This window comes from Cetorhinus maximus, chromosome 12 (assembly GCF_964194155.1).
Source record: "Cetorhinus maximus chromosome 12, sCetMax3.hap1.1, whole genome shotgun sequence".
NCBI classification, from domain to species: domain Eukaryota; kingdom Metazoa; phylum Chordata; class Chondrichthyes; order Lamniformes; family Cetorhinidae; genus Cetorhinus; species Cetorhinus maximus.
The window spans coordinates 108,403,007-108,420,406 of NC_135890.1; the positions used below are offsets into that span (position 1 = coordinate 108,403,007).

General features: G+C 44.5%; 1 protein-coding gene across 1 annotated transcript in view; it reads left to right on the forward strand.

Annotated features, from left to right (window-relative positions):
* Positions 1-17,400, forward strand: part of hectd4 (HECT domain E3 ubiquitin protein ligase 4) — a 287,263-nt gene that overhangs the window by 262,656 nt on the left and 7,207 nt on the right. The window contains exons 69-73 of the mRNA XM_078554314.1: positions 1,213-1,332; positions 2,617-2,772; positions 7,304-7,407; positions 12,813-13,034; positions 14,882-15,048. Of these exons, the coding sequence (XP_078410440.1) occupies positions 1,213-1,332; positions 2,617-2,772; positions 7,304-7,407; positions 12,813-13,034; positions 14,882-15,048 (769 nt within the window). The remainder of the gene's footprint in view (positions 1-1,212; positions 1,333-2,616; positions 2,773-7,303; positions 7,408-12,812; positions 13,035-14,881; positions 15,049-17,400) is intronic.

A 17,400-nucleotide genomic window follows, 5' to 3' on the forward strand; every position in this document is an offset into this window, starting at 1 on the left:
CTCTTAGTGCATGCAGGTGAGGAATCCTCATCCTTCCTCCCCCAATAACATCCACAGCTCTATATAAAGGCACCACCATCCAACTTGCAGGTGACTTGCTTTTGACTGTCTCCTTGCTGTTGTAGAGTTAGTAGAAGTACTGGGTTGCTGGAAAAGTCCTGAAGAGTTAGTTATGTCAGCTCGGAGTGGTGGGACATTCAGCAAGAGTTGTGTGCTTCTGAAATGCCTCTGAATACACCATTTTCTCTCAGTGATGGGGAACCATAGTTGCCTTTTCCTGTGGGCTGCAACGTCAGAGGGAGATGGGAACAGACACAGCAATGAAGACAAATTGCTTACAGAGAAGATGAACTGCTTGCAGAGGGAGTCGGAGGGCTCTAAGCAGGAGGCTTTGCCCACATGGGTCTTCAGTGAACACTTTCCCCTTCATCTAAACCAGGAGCAGTGTGTGAGGCTCGTCAGTTGATCGGATTTGGCAAGTGAGGATACATTCTCTGATGTTGATCACTCGTAAGGTCATTAAATTTCTAATGGAATTATACCCACATCCTTGGCACTGGACTGTTGCAATTGACCATCATGGCCTTCTGCCTTCTGAGCAGTTGTCTAGAGGGAAAAGAGCCTCTCTCCTCCAGCCCACAACCTGCACCAGCGACTCCAACATGGCATCTAAAAACCTTCAGGCATGCTATCTTGCTTGATGCACCATTTTGGGTCCTTTCTGAATGTCTCCCAGTGTTACCCAGGAGTTCCAGCCCTTGCTGCAACCAGAATGTGCTTAAGAGGTACAGTGAGGTTTTAAGTGGTGCTTGCCCCTCATGAACTTGAATCCCCTGCTGAGGCATGCTGCCACTAAGCATCACTGGGCTGCACATCACAATCATGGCAATGAGTAGACAACACGAAGTTTGCATGTTGCCTGCATGGCTTCAGTCAGATGTGGAATAATAGCGCATTGCAACCTCTGCACCTGAACTTGGGTGCTATCCAAATTAGACTCCCATCTTAGCACTAAATTGGAGATAATTATGTCACGTTTCTAGCTGTTTCTCTTGTCTGTGCTGTAATTCAGTCTTGCCCTGTTATCACCAATTAATCTTCCTATTTGTAAATTTTTCACAAGTTAGTGAACCAGAGTTCCAAGTAAACTGTAGATATGTTCATAACTATTCTGATGAAGTGTCCTTGTTCATAAATTACTTTTTTTTTCAGGGTTAGTGTTTTATGATACTAAAATAGCTGTGATGAACCGGGTTTTGAACGCAACCGTACAGCGGACTGCAGACCATGCTGCACCTGAGATAACTCTGGATCCTCTGGAAATAGTAGGAGGTAAGCAGGGAAAGGTTGGAGTTGAGAAAACATGCTAGCTACCCTCAAAAAAAATATATAATTTGGGAATTGGAAAGAATAGTGCACAAACCATGGTATTGCTTTGGTTCGTGCATAGTTCTCCATTCCATATCTTGAAGTTCACACAAAGTTGAAATATGTCAGTTTTCGGTTGGATAACCTGGTAACTACCTGGATGTTTCAAATCTGGGAGAAGGTTGAATCCTACTGATGATTGAAGTATTGGTTTGTATTGGGCATAATTCAGAATTAGGAAATTAGGGTGTTTTCTTAACTGTTTCCCAGATTTTCTATATTTGAATTTTTTGTTTTTATTCACCTTTAGTTCTATCTTATTAAAAGGCAGCTGTTTATTGGAGGGCTCAGTTTATGAGAGGTATTGACCTCTGGTTCTGCAAACTGTGTGATCCAAGTGATCTTATTGAAACACAAGATCCAGAGGGGATTTGATAGGGCAGATACTTGGAGGATGTTTCCACTTGTGGTAGAGACTTGAACTAGGAAACACAGTTTAAGAACAAGAGGTCTACCATTTAAGATGGAGACGAGGAGAAATCTTTTCTCTCAAAGTGTCATTAGTTTGTGAAAATCTCTGACCCAGAAAGCAGTAGAGGCTGGGTCATTGAATTTATTCAAGGCAGAGTTAGACAGATTTTTGATAGCTGAGGGTTATGAGGGGCAGACGGCAAAGTGGAGTTGAGATCATAACCAGATCAGCCATGATCTAATAGCGGAGCAAGCCTGAGGGGCTGAATGGCTTCCTGTGTTCCTATGGAAATATTTATTTTGAAGACTTTTAAATTTCAATTTTATTTGTGTTTACTTTAAGCAATATTTTAACTTTTAAAGACAATCACAGGTTATTCAGCATTTTAGTGACAGTTTAGAAAATAATTTTGGATGAGTAAATGCAGCTTTTGGAACTGCCACATCCCAGCAGACCCAAGGCACCTCTGTTATCTAAGACTAATGTGTAGACTTTTACGACTAAAATATAAACTTCATTAACTTTTATTTCTACTATTTAGTACTTTTTGTTTTCTAAGAATAGACATGAGTTAGATGTTTTAAGAGTCATAAATGCATTAAAGTGTTCATGAGATATGGACAACACTAGAAGCAAACTGAGACAATTATAGTAACTAAAACATAGAGATTATTTGGTTATTTTAGTCTCAGCAATGCCATTGGAGATGTACTAGTTTCTGTGCCATTTCAAATCATTGGCATGGTCACAGTTTTCCTTTCTTTAACTGGTTGCAGGTGAAATTCGTTCATCAGAGAACACCTACTTCTGCCAGGCAGCGCGACAATTGGCATTAGTGCCTTCCTCCCAACTCTGTGTCAAGTTGGCAAGTGGTGGGGACCCAACTTATGCATTTAATATTCGCTTCACTGGTGAAGAAGTACATGGAACAAGTAAGATATATAGGTTGTTATGAAAGTGAGAACTGCATCAGTTGTCATATATATTAGTGTAAAACCTTGCTTTCCAAACCTCCACTCACCTCTTTCTCTCCCCCTTCACCACACTGCGCCCCCCCCCCCCCCCACCATTTCTCTCCTCCCCTCTGAAGGTGTGGACTCCCGCTGGAGTGCAGAGTCACAAGCAGTCACTGCTTTCAGCCCTTCCTCAAGTGGCCATTTTACACGTGAGCGGCGATAGGAAATGTTGGCGAACTATTTGCCAAGCATCACAGCCAAGTCAGTTGTTGTGATCACCTTGTGTCCAGACATGAATACCTCTTAGCAACGGTCACTGAATAATGGTCAGCAGTGGGAAACCTGGCTGACATTTTCCCTTCCTAGAGATCAGTTGCAATAACCCAGTTGCTTGTCTGGCTCAGATCAAGCTAATCCACTACAAAAGAGAAATCAAATCTAAAATCGTCTGGTTTCTACTGCTTTGGGATACACTAGGTGGTACTTTTAACTAATTGGTTATCAAGGGAGCTTACATACCACAGTTAATTGAAGTATGTATCCACAACCTAGGGTGCAGAGAGGAGGCTTAGTGGTATTGTCGCCAGACCAGCATTCCAGAGACCCAGGGTAATGCTCTGGGGACCCAGGTTCAAATCTCACCACAGCAGATGATGACATTTGAATTCAATAAAAATATGGAATTAAAAGTCCAAAGATGACCATGAAACCATTGCTGATTGTTGTAAAAACACACCTGGTTCACTAATGTCCTTTACTTGCTCTGGCCTACATGTGACTCCAGACACTCAGCAATGTGGTTGACTCTTAAATACTCTCTGAACAAGGGCAATTAGGAATGGACAATAATTGCTGGCCCAGCCAGCAATGCCCACATCCCATGAACGAATAAAAAAAATTTGTCTGCTTACAATTGCAGCTGGTGTAATTGATCTGCTTTTTTAAATTTTACTACACAGATGGATATTGCCAATATTGCTCTGTGTGACTGAGTGTCTTGCCTAACAATACTTGACTTGCTACCTCCCTGTGAGAGTCCTGACACTTGCCTTCATAACCCAGTGAACATTTTGTACAAGCTGCTAAAATAGTTGAGTAAATATACTTTAATGTGTCTAAATCTCAGCTGAAAAATAAAGTTATGGGTATCGCATTTAAAAAGTAAATGTAATTCACAGACTCACACAGTGCAGAAGAGGCCCTTCAGCCCATCGAGTCTGCACCGACATGTGAGAAACACCTGACCTACCTAATCCCATTTACCAGCACTTGGCCCATAGCCTTGAATGATACGACCTGCCAAGTGCTCATCCAGGTCATTTTTAAAAGATGTGAGGCAACCTGCCTCCACCACCCTTCCAGGCAGTGCATTCCAGACCGTCACCACCCTCTGGGTAAAAAAGTTTTTCCTCACATCCCCCCACTAAACCTCCTGCCCCTCACCTTGAACTTGTGTTCCCCTTCAACTAAGGGGAATAGCTGCTCCCTATCCACCCTGCCCATGCCCCTCATAATCTTGTACACCTCGATCAGGTTGCCCCTCAGTCTTCTCTGCTCCAACGAAAACAACCCAAGTCTATCCAACCTCTCTTCATAGCTTAAATGTTTCATCCCAGGCAACATCCTGGTGAATCTCCTCTGCACCCCCCCCAGTGCGATCACATCCTTCCTATAAAGTGGCAACCAGAACTGCACACAGTACTCCAGCTGTGGCCTCACCAAGGTTCTATACAACTCCAGCATGATCTCCCTACTTTTGTAATCTGTGCCTCGATTGATAAAGGCAAGTGTCCCAAATGCCTTTTTCATCACCCCACTAACATGCCCCTCCGCCTTCAGAGATCTATGGACACACACGCCTCAGAACTTCCTAGTGTCATGCCGTTCATTGAATACTTCCTTGTCAAATTACTCCTTCCAAAGTGAATCACCTCTCACTTTTCAGAGTTAAATTCCATCTGCCACTTATCTGCCCATTTGACCATCCCATCTATATCTTCCTGTAGCCCAAGACACTCAACCTCACTGTTAACCACCCGGCCAATCTTTGTGTCATCCGCAAACTTACTAATCCTACCCCCCACATAGTCATCTATGTCATTTATATAAATGACGAATAATAGGGGACCCAGCAAAGATCCATGTGTTACGCCACTGGACACTGGCTTCCAGTCATTAAAGCAGCCTTCTGTCTTCACCCTCTGTCTCTTACAACTAAGCCAATTTTGAATCCAACTTATCAAATTACCCTGTATCCCATGTGCATTTGTCTTCTTTATAAGCCTCCCATGTGGGACCTTGTTCAAAGGCTTTGCTGAAATTATATAAACTACATCAACTGTACTCCCCTCATCTACACACCTGGTCACCTCCTCAAAAAATTCAATCAAATTTGTTAGGCATGACCTCCCTCTGACAAAGCCATGCTGACTATCCCTGATCAAAACTTGCCTCTCCAAGTGGAGATAGATTCTCTCCTTCAGAACTTTCTCCAATAGTTTCCCTACCACTGATATGAGACTCACTGGTCTGTAGTTCCGTGGCTTATCTTTACAACCCTTCTTAAATAGCGGAACCCCATTAGCTGTTCTCCAGTCCTCTGGCACCTCCCCTGTGGCCAGAGAGGAATTAAACATTTGGGTCAGAGCCCCTGCGATCTCCTCCCTTGCCTCCCTCAGCAGCCTGGGACACAAATCATCCAGACCTGGAGATTTGTCCACTTTTAAGCCTGTCAACACTTCCAACACCTTGTCACTCCCTATATCAATTTGCTCAAGAACCTCGCAGTCTCTCTCACTGAGTTCGATACCTTCATCCTCATTCTCTTGGGTGAAGACAGATGTGAAGTATTCATTCAACACTCTACCGATGTCCTCTGGCTCCACCCATAGTTTGCCACCTTGGTCCCTTATGGGCCCTACACTTTCCGTGGTTATCCTCTTCCCATTGATATACTTATAGAATATCTTGGGATTTTCCCTACTTTTACCAGCCAGAGCTTTCTCATATCCCCACTTTGCTCTCCTAATTGCTTTCTTAAGCTCCACCCTGCACTTTCTGTACTCCACTAATGCCCCTGCTGATTTGCTCCCCTTGTACCTGCTAAAAGCCTCTCTTTTCCTTCTCATCGTAACCTGAATATCTCTGGTCATCCATGGTTCTCTGGGCTTGTTACTCCTTCCTATCACCCTAGAGGGAACATGTTGAACACCCACCATTTCCATTTTGAATGCCCCCCACTGCTCTTCTGTAGATTTTCCCGCAAGTAGCTGTTCCCAGTCTACTTACCCCCCCCCCCACCTCACCAGTCCAAAACATTTTTTTGCAACTTGTCTATTTCTTTGTCCATAACAAGCTTAAATTGTACCATGTTGTGGTCACTATCACTAAAATGCTCGCTAGCACATGGCACTGGGAGCAATCCAGAGATTACAACCCGAGAGGTCCTGCTTCTCAGTCTATTGCCTAACTCCCTGAATTCTTGATGCAAGACCTCATCCCTCTTTCTACCTATGTCATTGGTACCAACATGTACCATGACCTCTGCCTTATCACCCTCCCCCTTCAGGATGCCCTGCAGACATTCAGTGACATCCCGAACCCTGGCACCAGGGAGGCAACACCATCCTGGAGTCACGTTGACGGCCACAGTAGCGCCTATCTGTTCCCCTGACTATAGAATCCCCTATTACTATTGCTCTTCCTCTCTTCCTGTACAGACAGGCTGCTTGTGGTGCCAGAAGCTTTGCGCTGTCTGCACTCCCTAGAGGAACCAGCACCCTCATCAGCCTCCAAAATGGAATACCGATTTGCGAGCGGGACCCCAGGGGACTCCTGAACTACCTGCCTGTTTTCTCTTGGACTGCCTGGTGGTCACCCATCCCCTTCCTTCCTCAGGTCTCTTCACTTGACCACCTCTCTAAACATGCTATCCACGATGCTCTCAGAATCGCGGACGCTCCACAGTGTCCCCAGCCGCCATTCCAACTCTGAAAACCGAGCTTCCAGGAGCTGCAGCTGGACACACTTCCTGCACACATGCTGGTCCCGGGCACTGGAAATGTCCCCGGCTTCCCACGAGGAGCACACCACGACTTTGAGCCCTCCTGCCATTTTTCTTTTGCTTCAATGTTTGATACGGTGTTGTTTTGATCTTTTCGTTCAATTTTTTGCTTTCTTTTTCCTTCTCTGAGATCAGACTTAACTCCAAAGTATTCTGGGGGCAGAGACAACTCTAGGCTTCTTCCCCCTTTATTGCCAGCTTGGTTCAGTTGATAGCTTTCTCATCTCCTGAATTCGAAGGTTCTGGGATTAATTCCACTCCAGGAACTCAGTCTCCGTTGAAATTTCAGTGCAACACAGTATAGTGCAGCATTCTTTAAGGTGTTGTATTTCAGATGAAGTATTACACATGCTTGTTCTGCTGGCCAAGTGTCCATGTGCCAAAGCTTACCCCTGTCTCAAAACTTTGTTTCTAATGTTTCAGTGTCTGTCGTTTTGATTCTAGGTGGATCGTTTCGACACTTCCTGTGGCAAGTGTGTAAAGAGTTACAGAGTTCAGCACTTTCGCTTCTTGTACCTTGCCCGAGTTCTGCAGCCAACAGAAACAAGGTAATTACTGTTGCAGATAATCAGTCAGATATTTGAGAGGTTAGAGGGGACTGGTTAGCTCAGTTGGCTAGAGCATGGTGCTTAATAATGATGATGACATGGATTCAGACCCTGTACCAGCTGAGATAGTTCTTGGGGCCCACCTCTTCTCTTTGCCTTATTGTGATATCATGGCATAGACATATGTGGAGAGCTGCGATTAGCAACCCTTGGACAATGAGGGTGCTATGTCGAGGGAGGGAAAGAGAGAGATGAGTTAGCTTCAGAGGCAATCTAGATGGTGGCACAGATAGTTTGTCATTATTCTTCACCTTGAGAATCCAGAAATGAAGATTCCAAGCACACATCAGCCGTAACAACAAATTGCTTAAAGTACTCAGCAACTGTCCCATCCTTGGAAAGTGTACAGCTATTCCAGTGGAGGGCCCCATCTAAATCATCTCCCTCTTTCAGAGGCTGACTGAGCTATTGTGCATTACTGGGATTTTCTGTGTTAAATTCCAATTCCCAACACTAAGCTTTTAGTTTGTTTCACCCATCAAATGAAAATTTTGATGCATTCACCTTTGCTATGCTGAAATAGATTGCTGGCATTTACATCAAATCAATGAGTTCCAACTTAGATTCACCAGAGTTACATTATGAAATATCAGTTAACATTTCATCATACGGTTAGCAGTTTTGGAACAATTACAATTTTGTAGATGTTATATCTTTTAAAAAAAAAAGTCTCAAAACTTTCAAAGAACATCCAGATTTTCGCAGTTGAACACTTGCCTGTTTGCTGTGTGAGATAGATCTCCACAACTTTAAATCTGACCACTGAATACGATTAGTATTGAAATATCAGGGGAGACGGCTGCGTGGTATTGTCACTCGACTAGTAATCCCTGGGGATGTGGGTTCAAATCCCACCACGCTAGCTGGTGAAATTTGAATTCATTAAATATCTGGAATTAAAAGTCTAATGATGACCATGAAGCCATTGTGGATTCTGGTTCACTTAATGCCTTTTAGGGAAGGAAATCTACTGTCCTTACCTGGCCTATATGTGACTCCAGATCCACAGCAATGTGGTTGTCTCTTAAATGCCCAGCAAGCCACTCAGTTGTATCAAACTGCTAAAAAGCCTAAGAGAAATGGAACCAGATGGAACATCCGACATTGACCTCGGAACTGGAAACGACAATGGCCTCAGCCTTTGCAAAGTCCTCCTTACTAACATCTGGGAGCTAATGCCAAAATTGGGAGAGCTGTCTCACAGATGAGTCAAGCAACAGCCTAACATAGTCATACTCACAGAATCATACCTTAGAGACAATGTTCCAGACACCGCCATCACCATTCCAGCAGAGGTGATGGTACAGTGGTTTAAAGTCGCAAGGGAGTTGCCCAGGGAGTCCCCAACATCCACTCCAGACCCCATGAAATCTCATGGCATCAGGTCAAACATGGGCAAGGAAACCTCCTGCTGATTAACACGCACCGTGCCCCCTCATCTGATGAATCAGTACTCCTCCATGTTGAACACCATTTGGAGGAAGCACTGTGGGTGGCAAGGACACAGCATGTACTCTGGGTGGGGCACTTCAATAAAAACAAAAAACTACTGCGGATGCTGGAAATCCAAAACAAAAACAGAATTACCTGGAAAAACTCAGCAGGTCTGGCAGCATCGGTGGAGAAGAAAAGAGCTGACGTTTCGGGTCCACATGTGCCCAGTCTTGAGGTGCTAGATCTATTGTGATCTATCACATGTGGACCCAAAACATCAACTCTTTTCTTCTCCACCGATGCTGCCAGACCTGCTGAGTTTTTCCAGGTAATTCTGTTTTTGTTTTGGGGCACTTCAATGTCCATCACCAAGAGTGGCTCAGTAGCACCACCACTGACTGAGTCTGGCCGCGTCCTAAAGAACATAGCTGCTAGACTGGATCTGCAGCAGGTGGTGAGGAAACTAAGAGAACCTCATCCTCACCAACCTGCCTGCCGCAGAAGCATCTGCGCATGGCTGTATCGGTGGGAGTGACCACCGCAGAGTCCTTGTGGAGATTGTCCCGTTTTCACATTGAGGATATCCTCCATTGTGTTGTGTGGCACTATCACCGTGCTAAAGGGGACAGATTGCGAATAGATCTAGCACCTCAAGACTGGGCAACCATGAGGTGTTGTGGGTCACCAACAGCAGCAGAATTGTACTCAGCCACAATCTGTGACCTCATGGCCCAGCATACCCCCCCACTCTACCATTGCCATCAAGCCAGGGGATCAACCCTGGTTCAATGAAGAATGCAGAGAGGCATGCCAGGAGCAGTGCCAGGCATACCTAAAAATGAGATGTCAACCTGGTGAAGCTACAACATACTGTTTGGCACACAAGTAGTCCAGCAAGTGATAGACAGAGCTAAGAAATTCCACAACCAACAGATCAGATCTAAGCTCTGCAGTCCCCCCACATTCAGTCGTGAATGGTGATAGACAATTAAACAGCTCATTGGAGGAGGAGGCTCCACAAATATCCCCATCCTCAATGATGGAGGAGCCTGGCACATCAGTGCAAAAGATGAGGCTAAAGCATTTGTAATGATCTTCGGCCAGAAGTGCCAACTATATGATCCATCTTGGCCTCCCCTGGAGGCCCCCAGCATCACAGATGCCAGTCTTATGCCAATTCAGTTCACTCCACGTGATAGCAAGAAATGACTGAAGGCACTGGATACTGCAAAGGCTGAGCTACAGCTACAGCACTGTCATCTACCTGGCAATTTTGAAAATTTTCCAGGCATGTGCTGTACACAAAATGCAGGGCAAATCCGACCCGGTCACTTGCAACCCCATTAGTCTACTCTCGATCATCAATAAAGTGATGGAAGGTGTCATCAAGAGTGCTGTCAAGTGGCACTTGCTTAGCAATAACCTGCTCCCTGACGCTCAGTTTGGGTTCTGCCAGGGACACTCAGCTCCTAACCTCATTAAAGCCTTGGTTCAAATATGGACAAAACAGCTGAACTCCAGAGATGAGGTTAGAGTGACTGCCCTTGACGTCAAGGCAGTATTTGACCAAATGTGGCATCAAGCAGCCCTCACAAAACTGGAGTCAGTGGGCATCAGGGGGAAAACTCTCCACGGTTTGGAGTCATACCTAGCACGTTGGAAGATGGTTGTGGTTGTTGGAGGTGAATCATCTCCGTTCCAGGACATCACTGCAGGAGTTCCTCAGGGTAGTGTCCTAGGCCCAACCATCTTCAGCTGCTTCATCAATGACCTTCCTTCCAGAGGCTAGATCACTGAGTATTTTAAGAAGAGGTAAATAGATTTTTGAAATATCGGGGAGCTGAGGGCTATGAGGAATTGGTACGATAGAGGAGGCCTGGGGCAGACCAGCCATCATTTTATTGAATGGCGGGAAGGCTTGAGGGGACAAATGGCCTACTCCTGCACCTATTTCTTATAAGATCAGAAGTGGGGATGCTCGCTGATGATTGCACAATGATCAGCACCATTCATGACTCAGATGCTGCATTTGGACATGGACTGCTTCAGTAAGACCTGAACAATATCCAGGCTTAGGCTGACAAGTGGGAAGTAACATTCGCGCCACAAAAGTGCCAGGCAATGACCATCTGCAACTAAAGAATCTAACCATGACGCCTTGACATTCAATGGCATTACCATCACTGAATCCCCCACCATCGACATCCAGGGGGTTATCATTGACCAGAAACGGAGTTGGACTAACCATATAAATACAGTGGCTACTAGAGCAGGTCAGAGGGGCTAGGAATCCTGTGGCGAGTAGCTCACCCCCTGACTCCGCAAAACCTGTCCACCATCTACAAGGCACGAGTTAGGAGTGTGATGCAACACTGTCCTTTTGCCTGGATGAATGCAACTCCAACAACACTGAGGAAGCTCGACACCGCCCAGGACAAGCAGTCCACTTGATTGGCACCCCATCCACAAACATTCACTCCCTGCACCACTGACACACAGTGGCAGCAGTGTGTACCATCTACAAGATGCACTGCAGGAACTCACAAAGCCTCCTTAGCACCTTCCAAACCTACGACCACTACCGTCTAGAAGGACAAGGGCAGCAGACACATGGGAACACCACCATCTGGAGGTTCCTCTCCAAACCACTTACCATCCTGACTTGGAAATATATCGCCATTCCTTCACTGTCACTAGGTCAAAATCCTAGAACTCCCTCCCTAACAGCACTTTGGGAATACCTACACCACATGGACTGCAGTAGTTCAAGGAGATAGCTCACCACCACCTTCTCAAGGGCAATCAGGGATGGGCAATAAATGTTGGCCTAGCCAGCAATGCCCACATCCTATGAATGAATTTAAAAAAACATTTGTCATTTTAGCCCATTCCCAGGAAAGAGATGACCAAGTGGGAGCCGCTATAGGGAAAATAAATTTGGTGGGATTGTTGGATCTATCTATATGCCAGTTGACGGTGATTAATTTCTAAGCTAGTGCAATAGAAAGCCTTCATCCCAGTAAATTGGATGATGTACATAAATTTTTAAAAATCATGACATGGTATCGATTTACGGCAACTAAGTACCCTGCAGTACTTGTCCAAAAATCATTATAAATTATATGTTCAGGAAGTGAATCTTAAGCTGTTTGGCCATTTGGGATGACATCAATACTCATTCCTGTACTTACCTGAAATCTACTTCTCATCAAGATATAATGGATAGTGATCAGGAGTGGGCACATACCCCCTCACAAACCCAATGGCACTGTCCAGTTGAAGCATTTCAATCATTGCCCCAGCTGAAATTGATGAATGCAACAAGCATGTATCCTTCCTGGTACATAAGACTCAATTACTCACAGAAAAGTCAGTGAGCCATCAAAATAATTAACTAACTTCTCTAAATGATGTATTGCATTCTGTTTAAAAATAGATTTAAAATAATTTGAGGCTAAGTATTTATTCCTTGTGCTGTATTGTCATTAGAATTTGAATAAAGCATAGTGGGTATGTGGAACTTTTTGTACTTTATCCATGCACTCTGTGGGACGTCTAACAATGTAATTGTAGCAACTTCCCTTCCAAACTTAGTTTGTTTCTAAAGAGAGCATTTTTGAACTATATAAAATCAGGGTGAAGAACTTGTGATTATAAGTCAATCTCTAATGCTGAAAGCAATTTAAAATTGAAGAAATGACTGTATCATATACAAAATCATTGCATTGGCTTTAATGGGATTTTTTTTATTACTGCAGCATAGAGACACCGATTAAACATAGTGACAACACTGAACATTGTCATGCAGATCATCTCTAGTTGAACGAAGGCTAGAAATGTTGAGATTGTGTTGGATTTTCAGACTAATTACATTGTACATCTATCTTGTGTCTGGTTAAACACTTTTTTAGGGCAAGCATATCCTTACCCCTGGCCCAATAACATATACAGAGGAACAACTGCTACACTTCTTCGGGCAGTTACTTGGAATTGCTATCCGAGCAGATGTCCCACTGCCTCTTGATCTCCTCCCAACATTTTGGAAGACTCTGGTTGGGGAGCCATTGGATCCACAGTGGGATCTGCAGGAGGTTGACATCTTGACGTACAACTACATCAAGAAGTTTGAGACTGTAAGTCGTTCAGTACCTTGAGAGTTTGTATTTTGAGATTCACTTGTCCCCTCTCTTTTCCCCTCCCCCACCAATCTCTCACTTTTTGAGGGGTTTTGACTTTTGAAGGCCTGGATTTTTGGAATGGATTCTACTTGTCCATAAGGGTTTGGGTATTTGGGTCAAAATCCCCCCACCTGTTAATTGTATAAATTAAGGTTAAGGATATACTGGTGGAGGGCATTAATTATATAATTGAGCACATATAAAGAGATATTTATTGACACTGGGAGTGGGTTGTAGAGTTAGGAGCTATACGTTTGTAATATTTGTGAATAAATTTAAAACTGAGTAAAGATTGACTTCAGGTCTCCTTCACCAACTGGCTGTCAGACGTTTAACACCATCCTCCCTCCCTTCACCTTATCAAAGGGATTGGGGTTCTGGAGTGGGTTCCCCTTTACTCAATGGCCTACCCCCAGGAGCTTGCTGATGGAGGACTTTGGTCTTCTGAATGTTGAATGTAAGTCCAATCTTCTCATATGCCTCAGTAAATGCATTGACGATTCTCTGGAGATCCGTTTCCACTTACTGCAGCATCATCAGCATATTGGAGCTCAGTGACTGAGATCAGGGTGGCCTTAGTTTTTGATTGGAGTCTTCTGAGATTAAATAGTCATCCATTCAGGAAATAAGCTGTACTCCAACAGGGAGCATGTCTCTAGTCAGACGGAGCATGGCAGCAAGGAAGGGCGATAAAAGAGTTGGAGTGATGACATAACCTTGTTTGACTCCTGCCTTAACCTCACAAGGGTCTGTAATGGATACAAGAAGATGGAACTTGGACTCAACATTCAGAAGACCAAAGTCTTCCATCAGCAAGCTCCAAATGCACATGCCCCAGGCCCATTGATTAGAATTCATCATGAGTGCCTGGAAAATGTGGAAAACTTCCAGTACCTTGGAAGTTATCTTTCACAGAAGGCTGACGTTGACAAAGAAATCCACCATCACTTGGAATCTGCTGGTGCAGCCTTTGGCCACCTGAGGAAGTGAGTGTTTGAAGATCACAACATAAAAACTGAAACCAAACTCATGGTCTACCATGTGGTCGTGATCCCATCCTTATTGTATAGGGCTGAAACATGGACAATAGGAGGCACCTCGAAACATTGGAGTCATACCATCAGCACTGCCTGCAAAGATCTTACATATTAAGTGGGAGGACAACGCACCAACATCAGTGTCCTCTCACAAGCAGATATCACAAGTATCGAGGCTATGATCATCCTCCATCAGCTTCTTTGGGTTAGTCATATAGTTTGGATGTCAAATACCAGGCGAAAAGAACGTGCCATGACCCAAACTGATAACACATGACCAGATATTCCACATGCCAACAACCAGGAAATCATTCATTCTCCCAGTTCCTCCGCCGCATCTGTTCCAATGATGCTACCTTCCAAAACGGTGCTTATGACATGTCTTCCTTTTTCCTGAACCAAGGGTTCTCCACCACCCCCACCCCACCCCACCCCAAACTGTGGTTGACAGGGCCCTCAACCATGTCTGACCCATCTCCCGCATCTCTGCCCTCACCCCTTCCCCTCCCTCCCAGAATGTGCCATAACATCTGCAGATCCCCAACCAGCCTCATCAAGCCATCTTCGGACTCATGGAAGACAATCATCCTCGCTAGTGAGGGATGGCAAGTAATAACAGCTCCCTGGAGGTTTGGGTTTTTTGATGTAAGGATCATATAGCTTTGCAGTTGATATTGGAGTAATTAATTAAAAGTGGTGTGACTGGACTGTTTTCTATGATTCTTAAGTGTTAGATTGTGCTTCACATGATTCTTATGGTTCCAGGTTAATAATGAGACAGAACTTGAGGCACTGTGTGCTGAAGTAACATCACATCACTTAACCACAGAGAGCCCTGAATCACCCAATAAACCCTGTTGTAAATTCAGCTACATCACCATGACAGGCGAGGAAGTGGAGCTATGTCCTGGAGGCAGGAATATCGCTGTTACGTGAGTAAATGATAGGTGTACATTTTCTTCCACCGCTTTGATCACAAATGTAATGTCTGCTGTCCAGCAGGTTAAAATGTTAGCATTCCATGAGTCCTGCAAATCAGAGAATGGGAAAACTACTGTGCAAGTTAACGTCTTACAGGAATTGAGGAATACAGGAATTGTTTCTAGATAAAGGCTAGGGGTACTTAAAACAATTGGGAAAGGTGGATAGGAATTAAAGAAGAATGTAAAATAAAATTTTATGGCTGGATTTAGTGGCAACGGGTAAAATAGGAAATTGTTTCCAAAGTCCAAAATGTTTTTCGAAGGAGAGTGTTTTTTTTCCTCTTTCCTAACGGGCTGTCACAATGCATTATATTCCAGTTAGAATGATATCTGGTAACTTACTCCCAGGCAGTAGGCAATGGCAATACATTTTTATATAGTGTCTGTAGCATCTTAAAATGTTCCAAGTCACTTCAAAGGGGCAAACGTCAATCAAAATTTGACACTAGCCAGTTAAGCTAAAAACTTGGGCAAAGAGGTAGTTTTTAAGAAGTATTTTGAAGGAGGTGAAAAGGTTTAGGGAGGAAATTCCAGAGCTGAGGGCTAAAACATACAAAGGCATGCCATGAGAGGCCTGAATTGGAGAAGCGCAGAGATCTCAGGGGATTGAAAGAGGTTACACAGAGATAGGGAAGTATGAAGTCATGGAGAGATTTGAAAACAAGAATGAGAATTTTAAAATAAAGGCATTGACAGAACCTAGAGTCAGTGTAGCTCATTGAGTACAGAAGTGATTTGTGAAAGGGACTTGGTGCAAGTTAGGATATGGACAACAAAATTTTGGATGCGCTCAATTGGAAAGCAACCAGGAAATCATTCATTCTCCCAGTGCCACTGCCTCTGTCGCATCTGTTCCGATGATGCTACCTTCCAAAATGGCACTTCTGACATGTCTTCCTTTTTCCTGAACTGAGGGTTACCCCCCAACTGTGGTTGACGGGGCCCTCAACCGTGTCTGACCCATCTCTCACACCTTTGTCCTCACCCCTTCCTCCCCAGAGCTATGGTTGGGCCCCCCTTGTCCTCACTTTTCACCCCACCAACCTCTGCATTCAAAGAGTCATCCTCTGCCATTTCTGCAAACTCCAGCCTGATGCCACTGCCAAACACATCTTGCCCTTGCCACCCCCTCCCCACTGTAAGCATTCTTTAGGGACCGTTCCCTCAATCACCCCCAACTCCTCATGCCCTTCCCATGGCACCTCCCCATACAATTGCAGAAGGTGTAATACCACCTCCCTCCTCACTGTCCAAGACCCCAAACACTCCTTGCAGGCGCTTCACCTCCTTCAATTTGGTCTACTGTATGTGCCACTCCCAATGCAGTCTCCTCTAAATTGGGGAGACTAAAAGCAGACTGGGTGACCGCTTTGCAAAACAGCTTCGCTCAGTCAGCAAGCATAACCCAGACCTTCCTGTCGCTTGTCATTTCAACACACCATCCTACTCTCATGCCAACATGTCCGTCCTTGGCCTGCTGCACTGTTCCAGTGAAGCCCAATGCAAACTGGAGGAACAGCATCTCATTTTCTGATTAGGCACTTTACAGTCTTCCGGACTTAACATTGAATTCAACAACTTCAGACCATGAACTCTCTCCTCCATCTTGACCCCTTTTTTAATACAATTTTTTTTTTTCTTTTCCCAACCGCCCCTCCCAACAGGGCCATCTGTCACTTGTTTTTGTGTTTTGCTTTCACAGAGTGCTGACCCTTGTTCTGCTATTAAAACATTCTGCTATCTTACCTTTATGCCACTATCAGCACCTTCTTTAGTCCATTAACACTCCATTTGTCTTGCATCCATGACACCTCTGTCAAATCTCTCCTGCGCTCCTGCCTATCCCTGACTTATTTTGCTCCATCAGCTCCACCTCCTCTTAAACAGTATAAAATCCATCACATTTCTACTTATCTTTAGCTCTAAAGAAGAGTCATACGGACTCGAAACATTAACTCTGTTTCTCTCTCCACAGATGCTGCCAGACCTGCTGAGTTTTTTTGCAGCATTTTCAGTTTTCATTTCAGGAAATTATTGGAAAAAGTCATGTCTGGAGTAAACAATGACATGGATGTGAGTTTCAGCAACAGATGAGCTGAGATGGGCAGAGAGGGGTAATGTTCCAGAGGCGAAAGGAGGTGGTATTGGCGATGGCATGGATATGTGATTGGAAGCTCATCTTGGGGTCAGATATGACACCAAAGTTGCAAACAATCTGTTTTGCCCTCAGTCAGTGGCCAGAGGAAAGGATGAAACCAGTGGCTAAGGAACAGAGGCTGTGGCAAGAAACAACAATGGCTT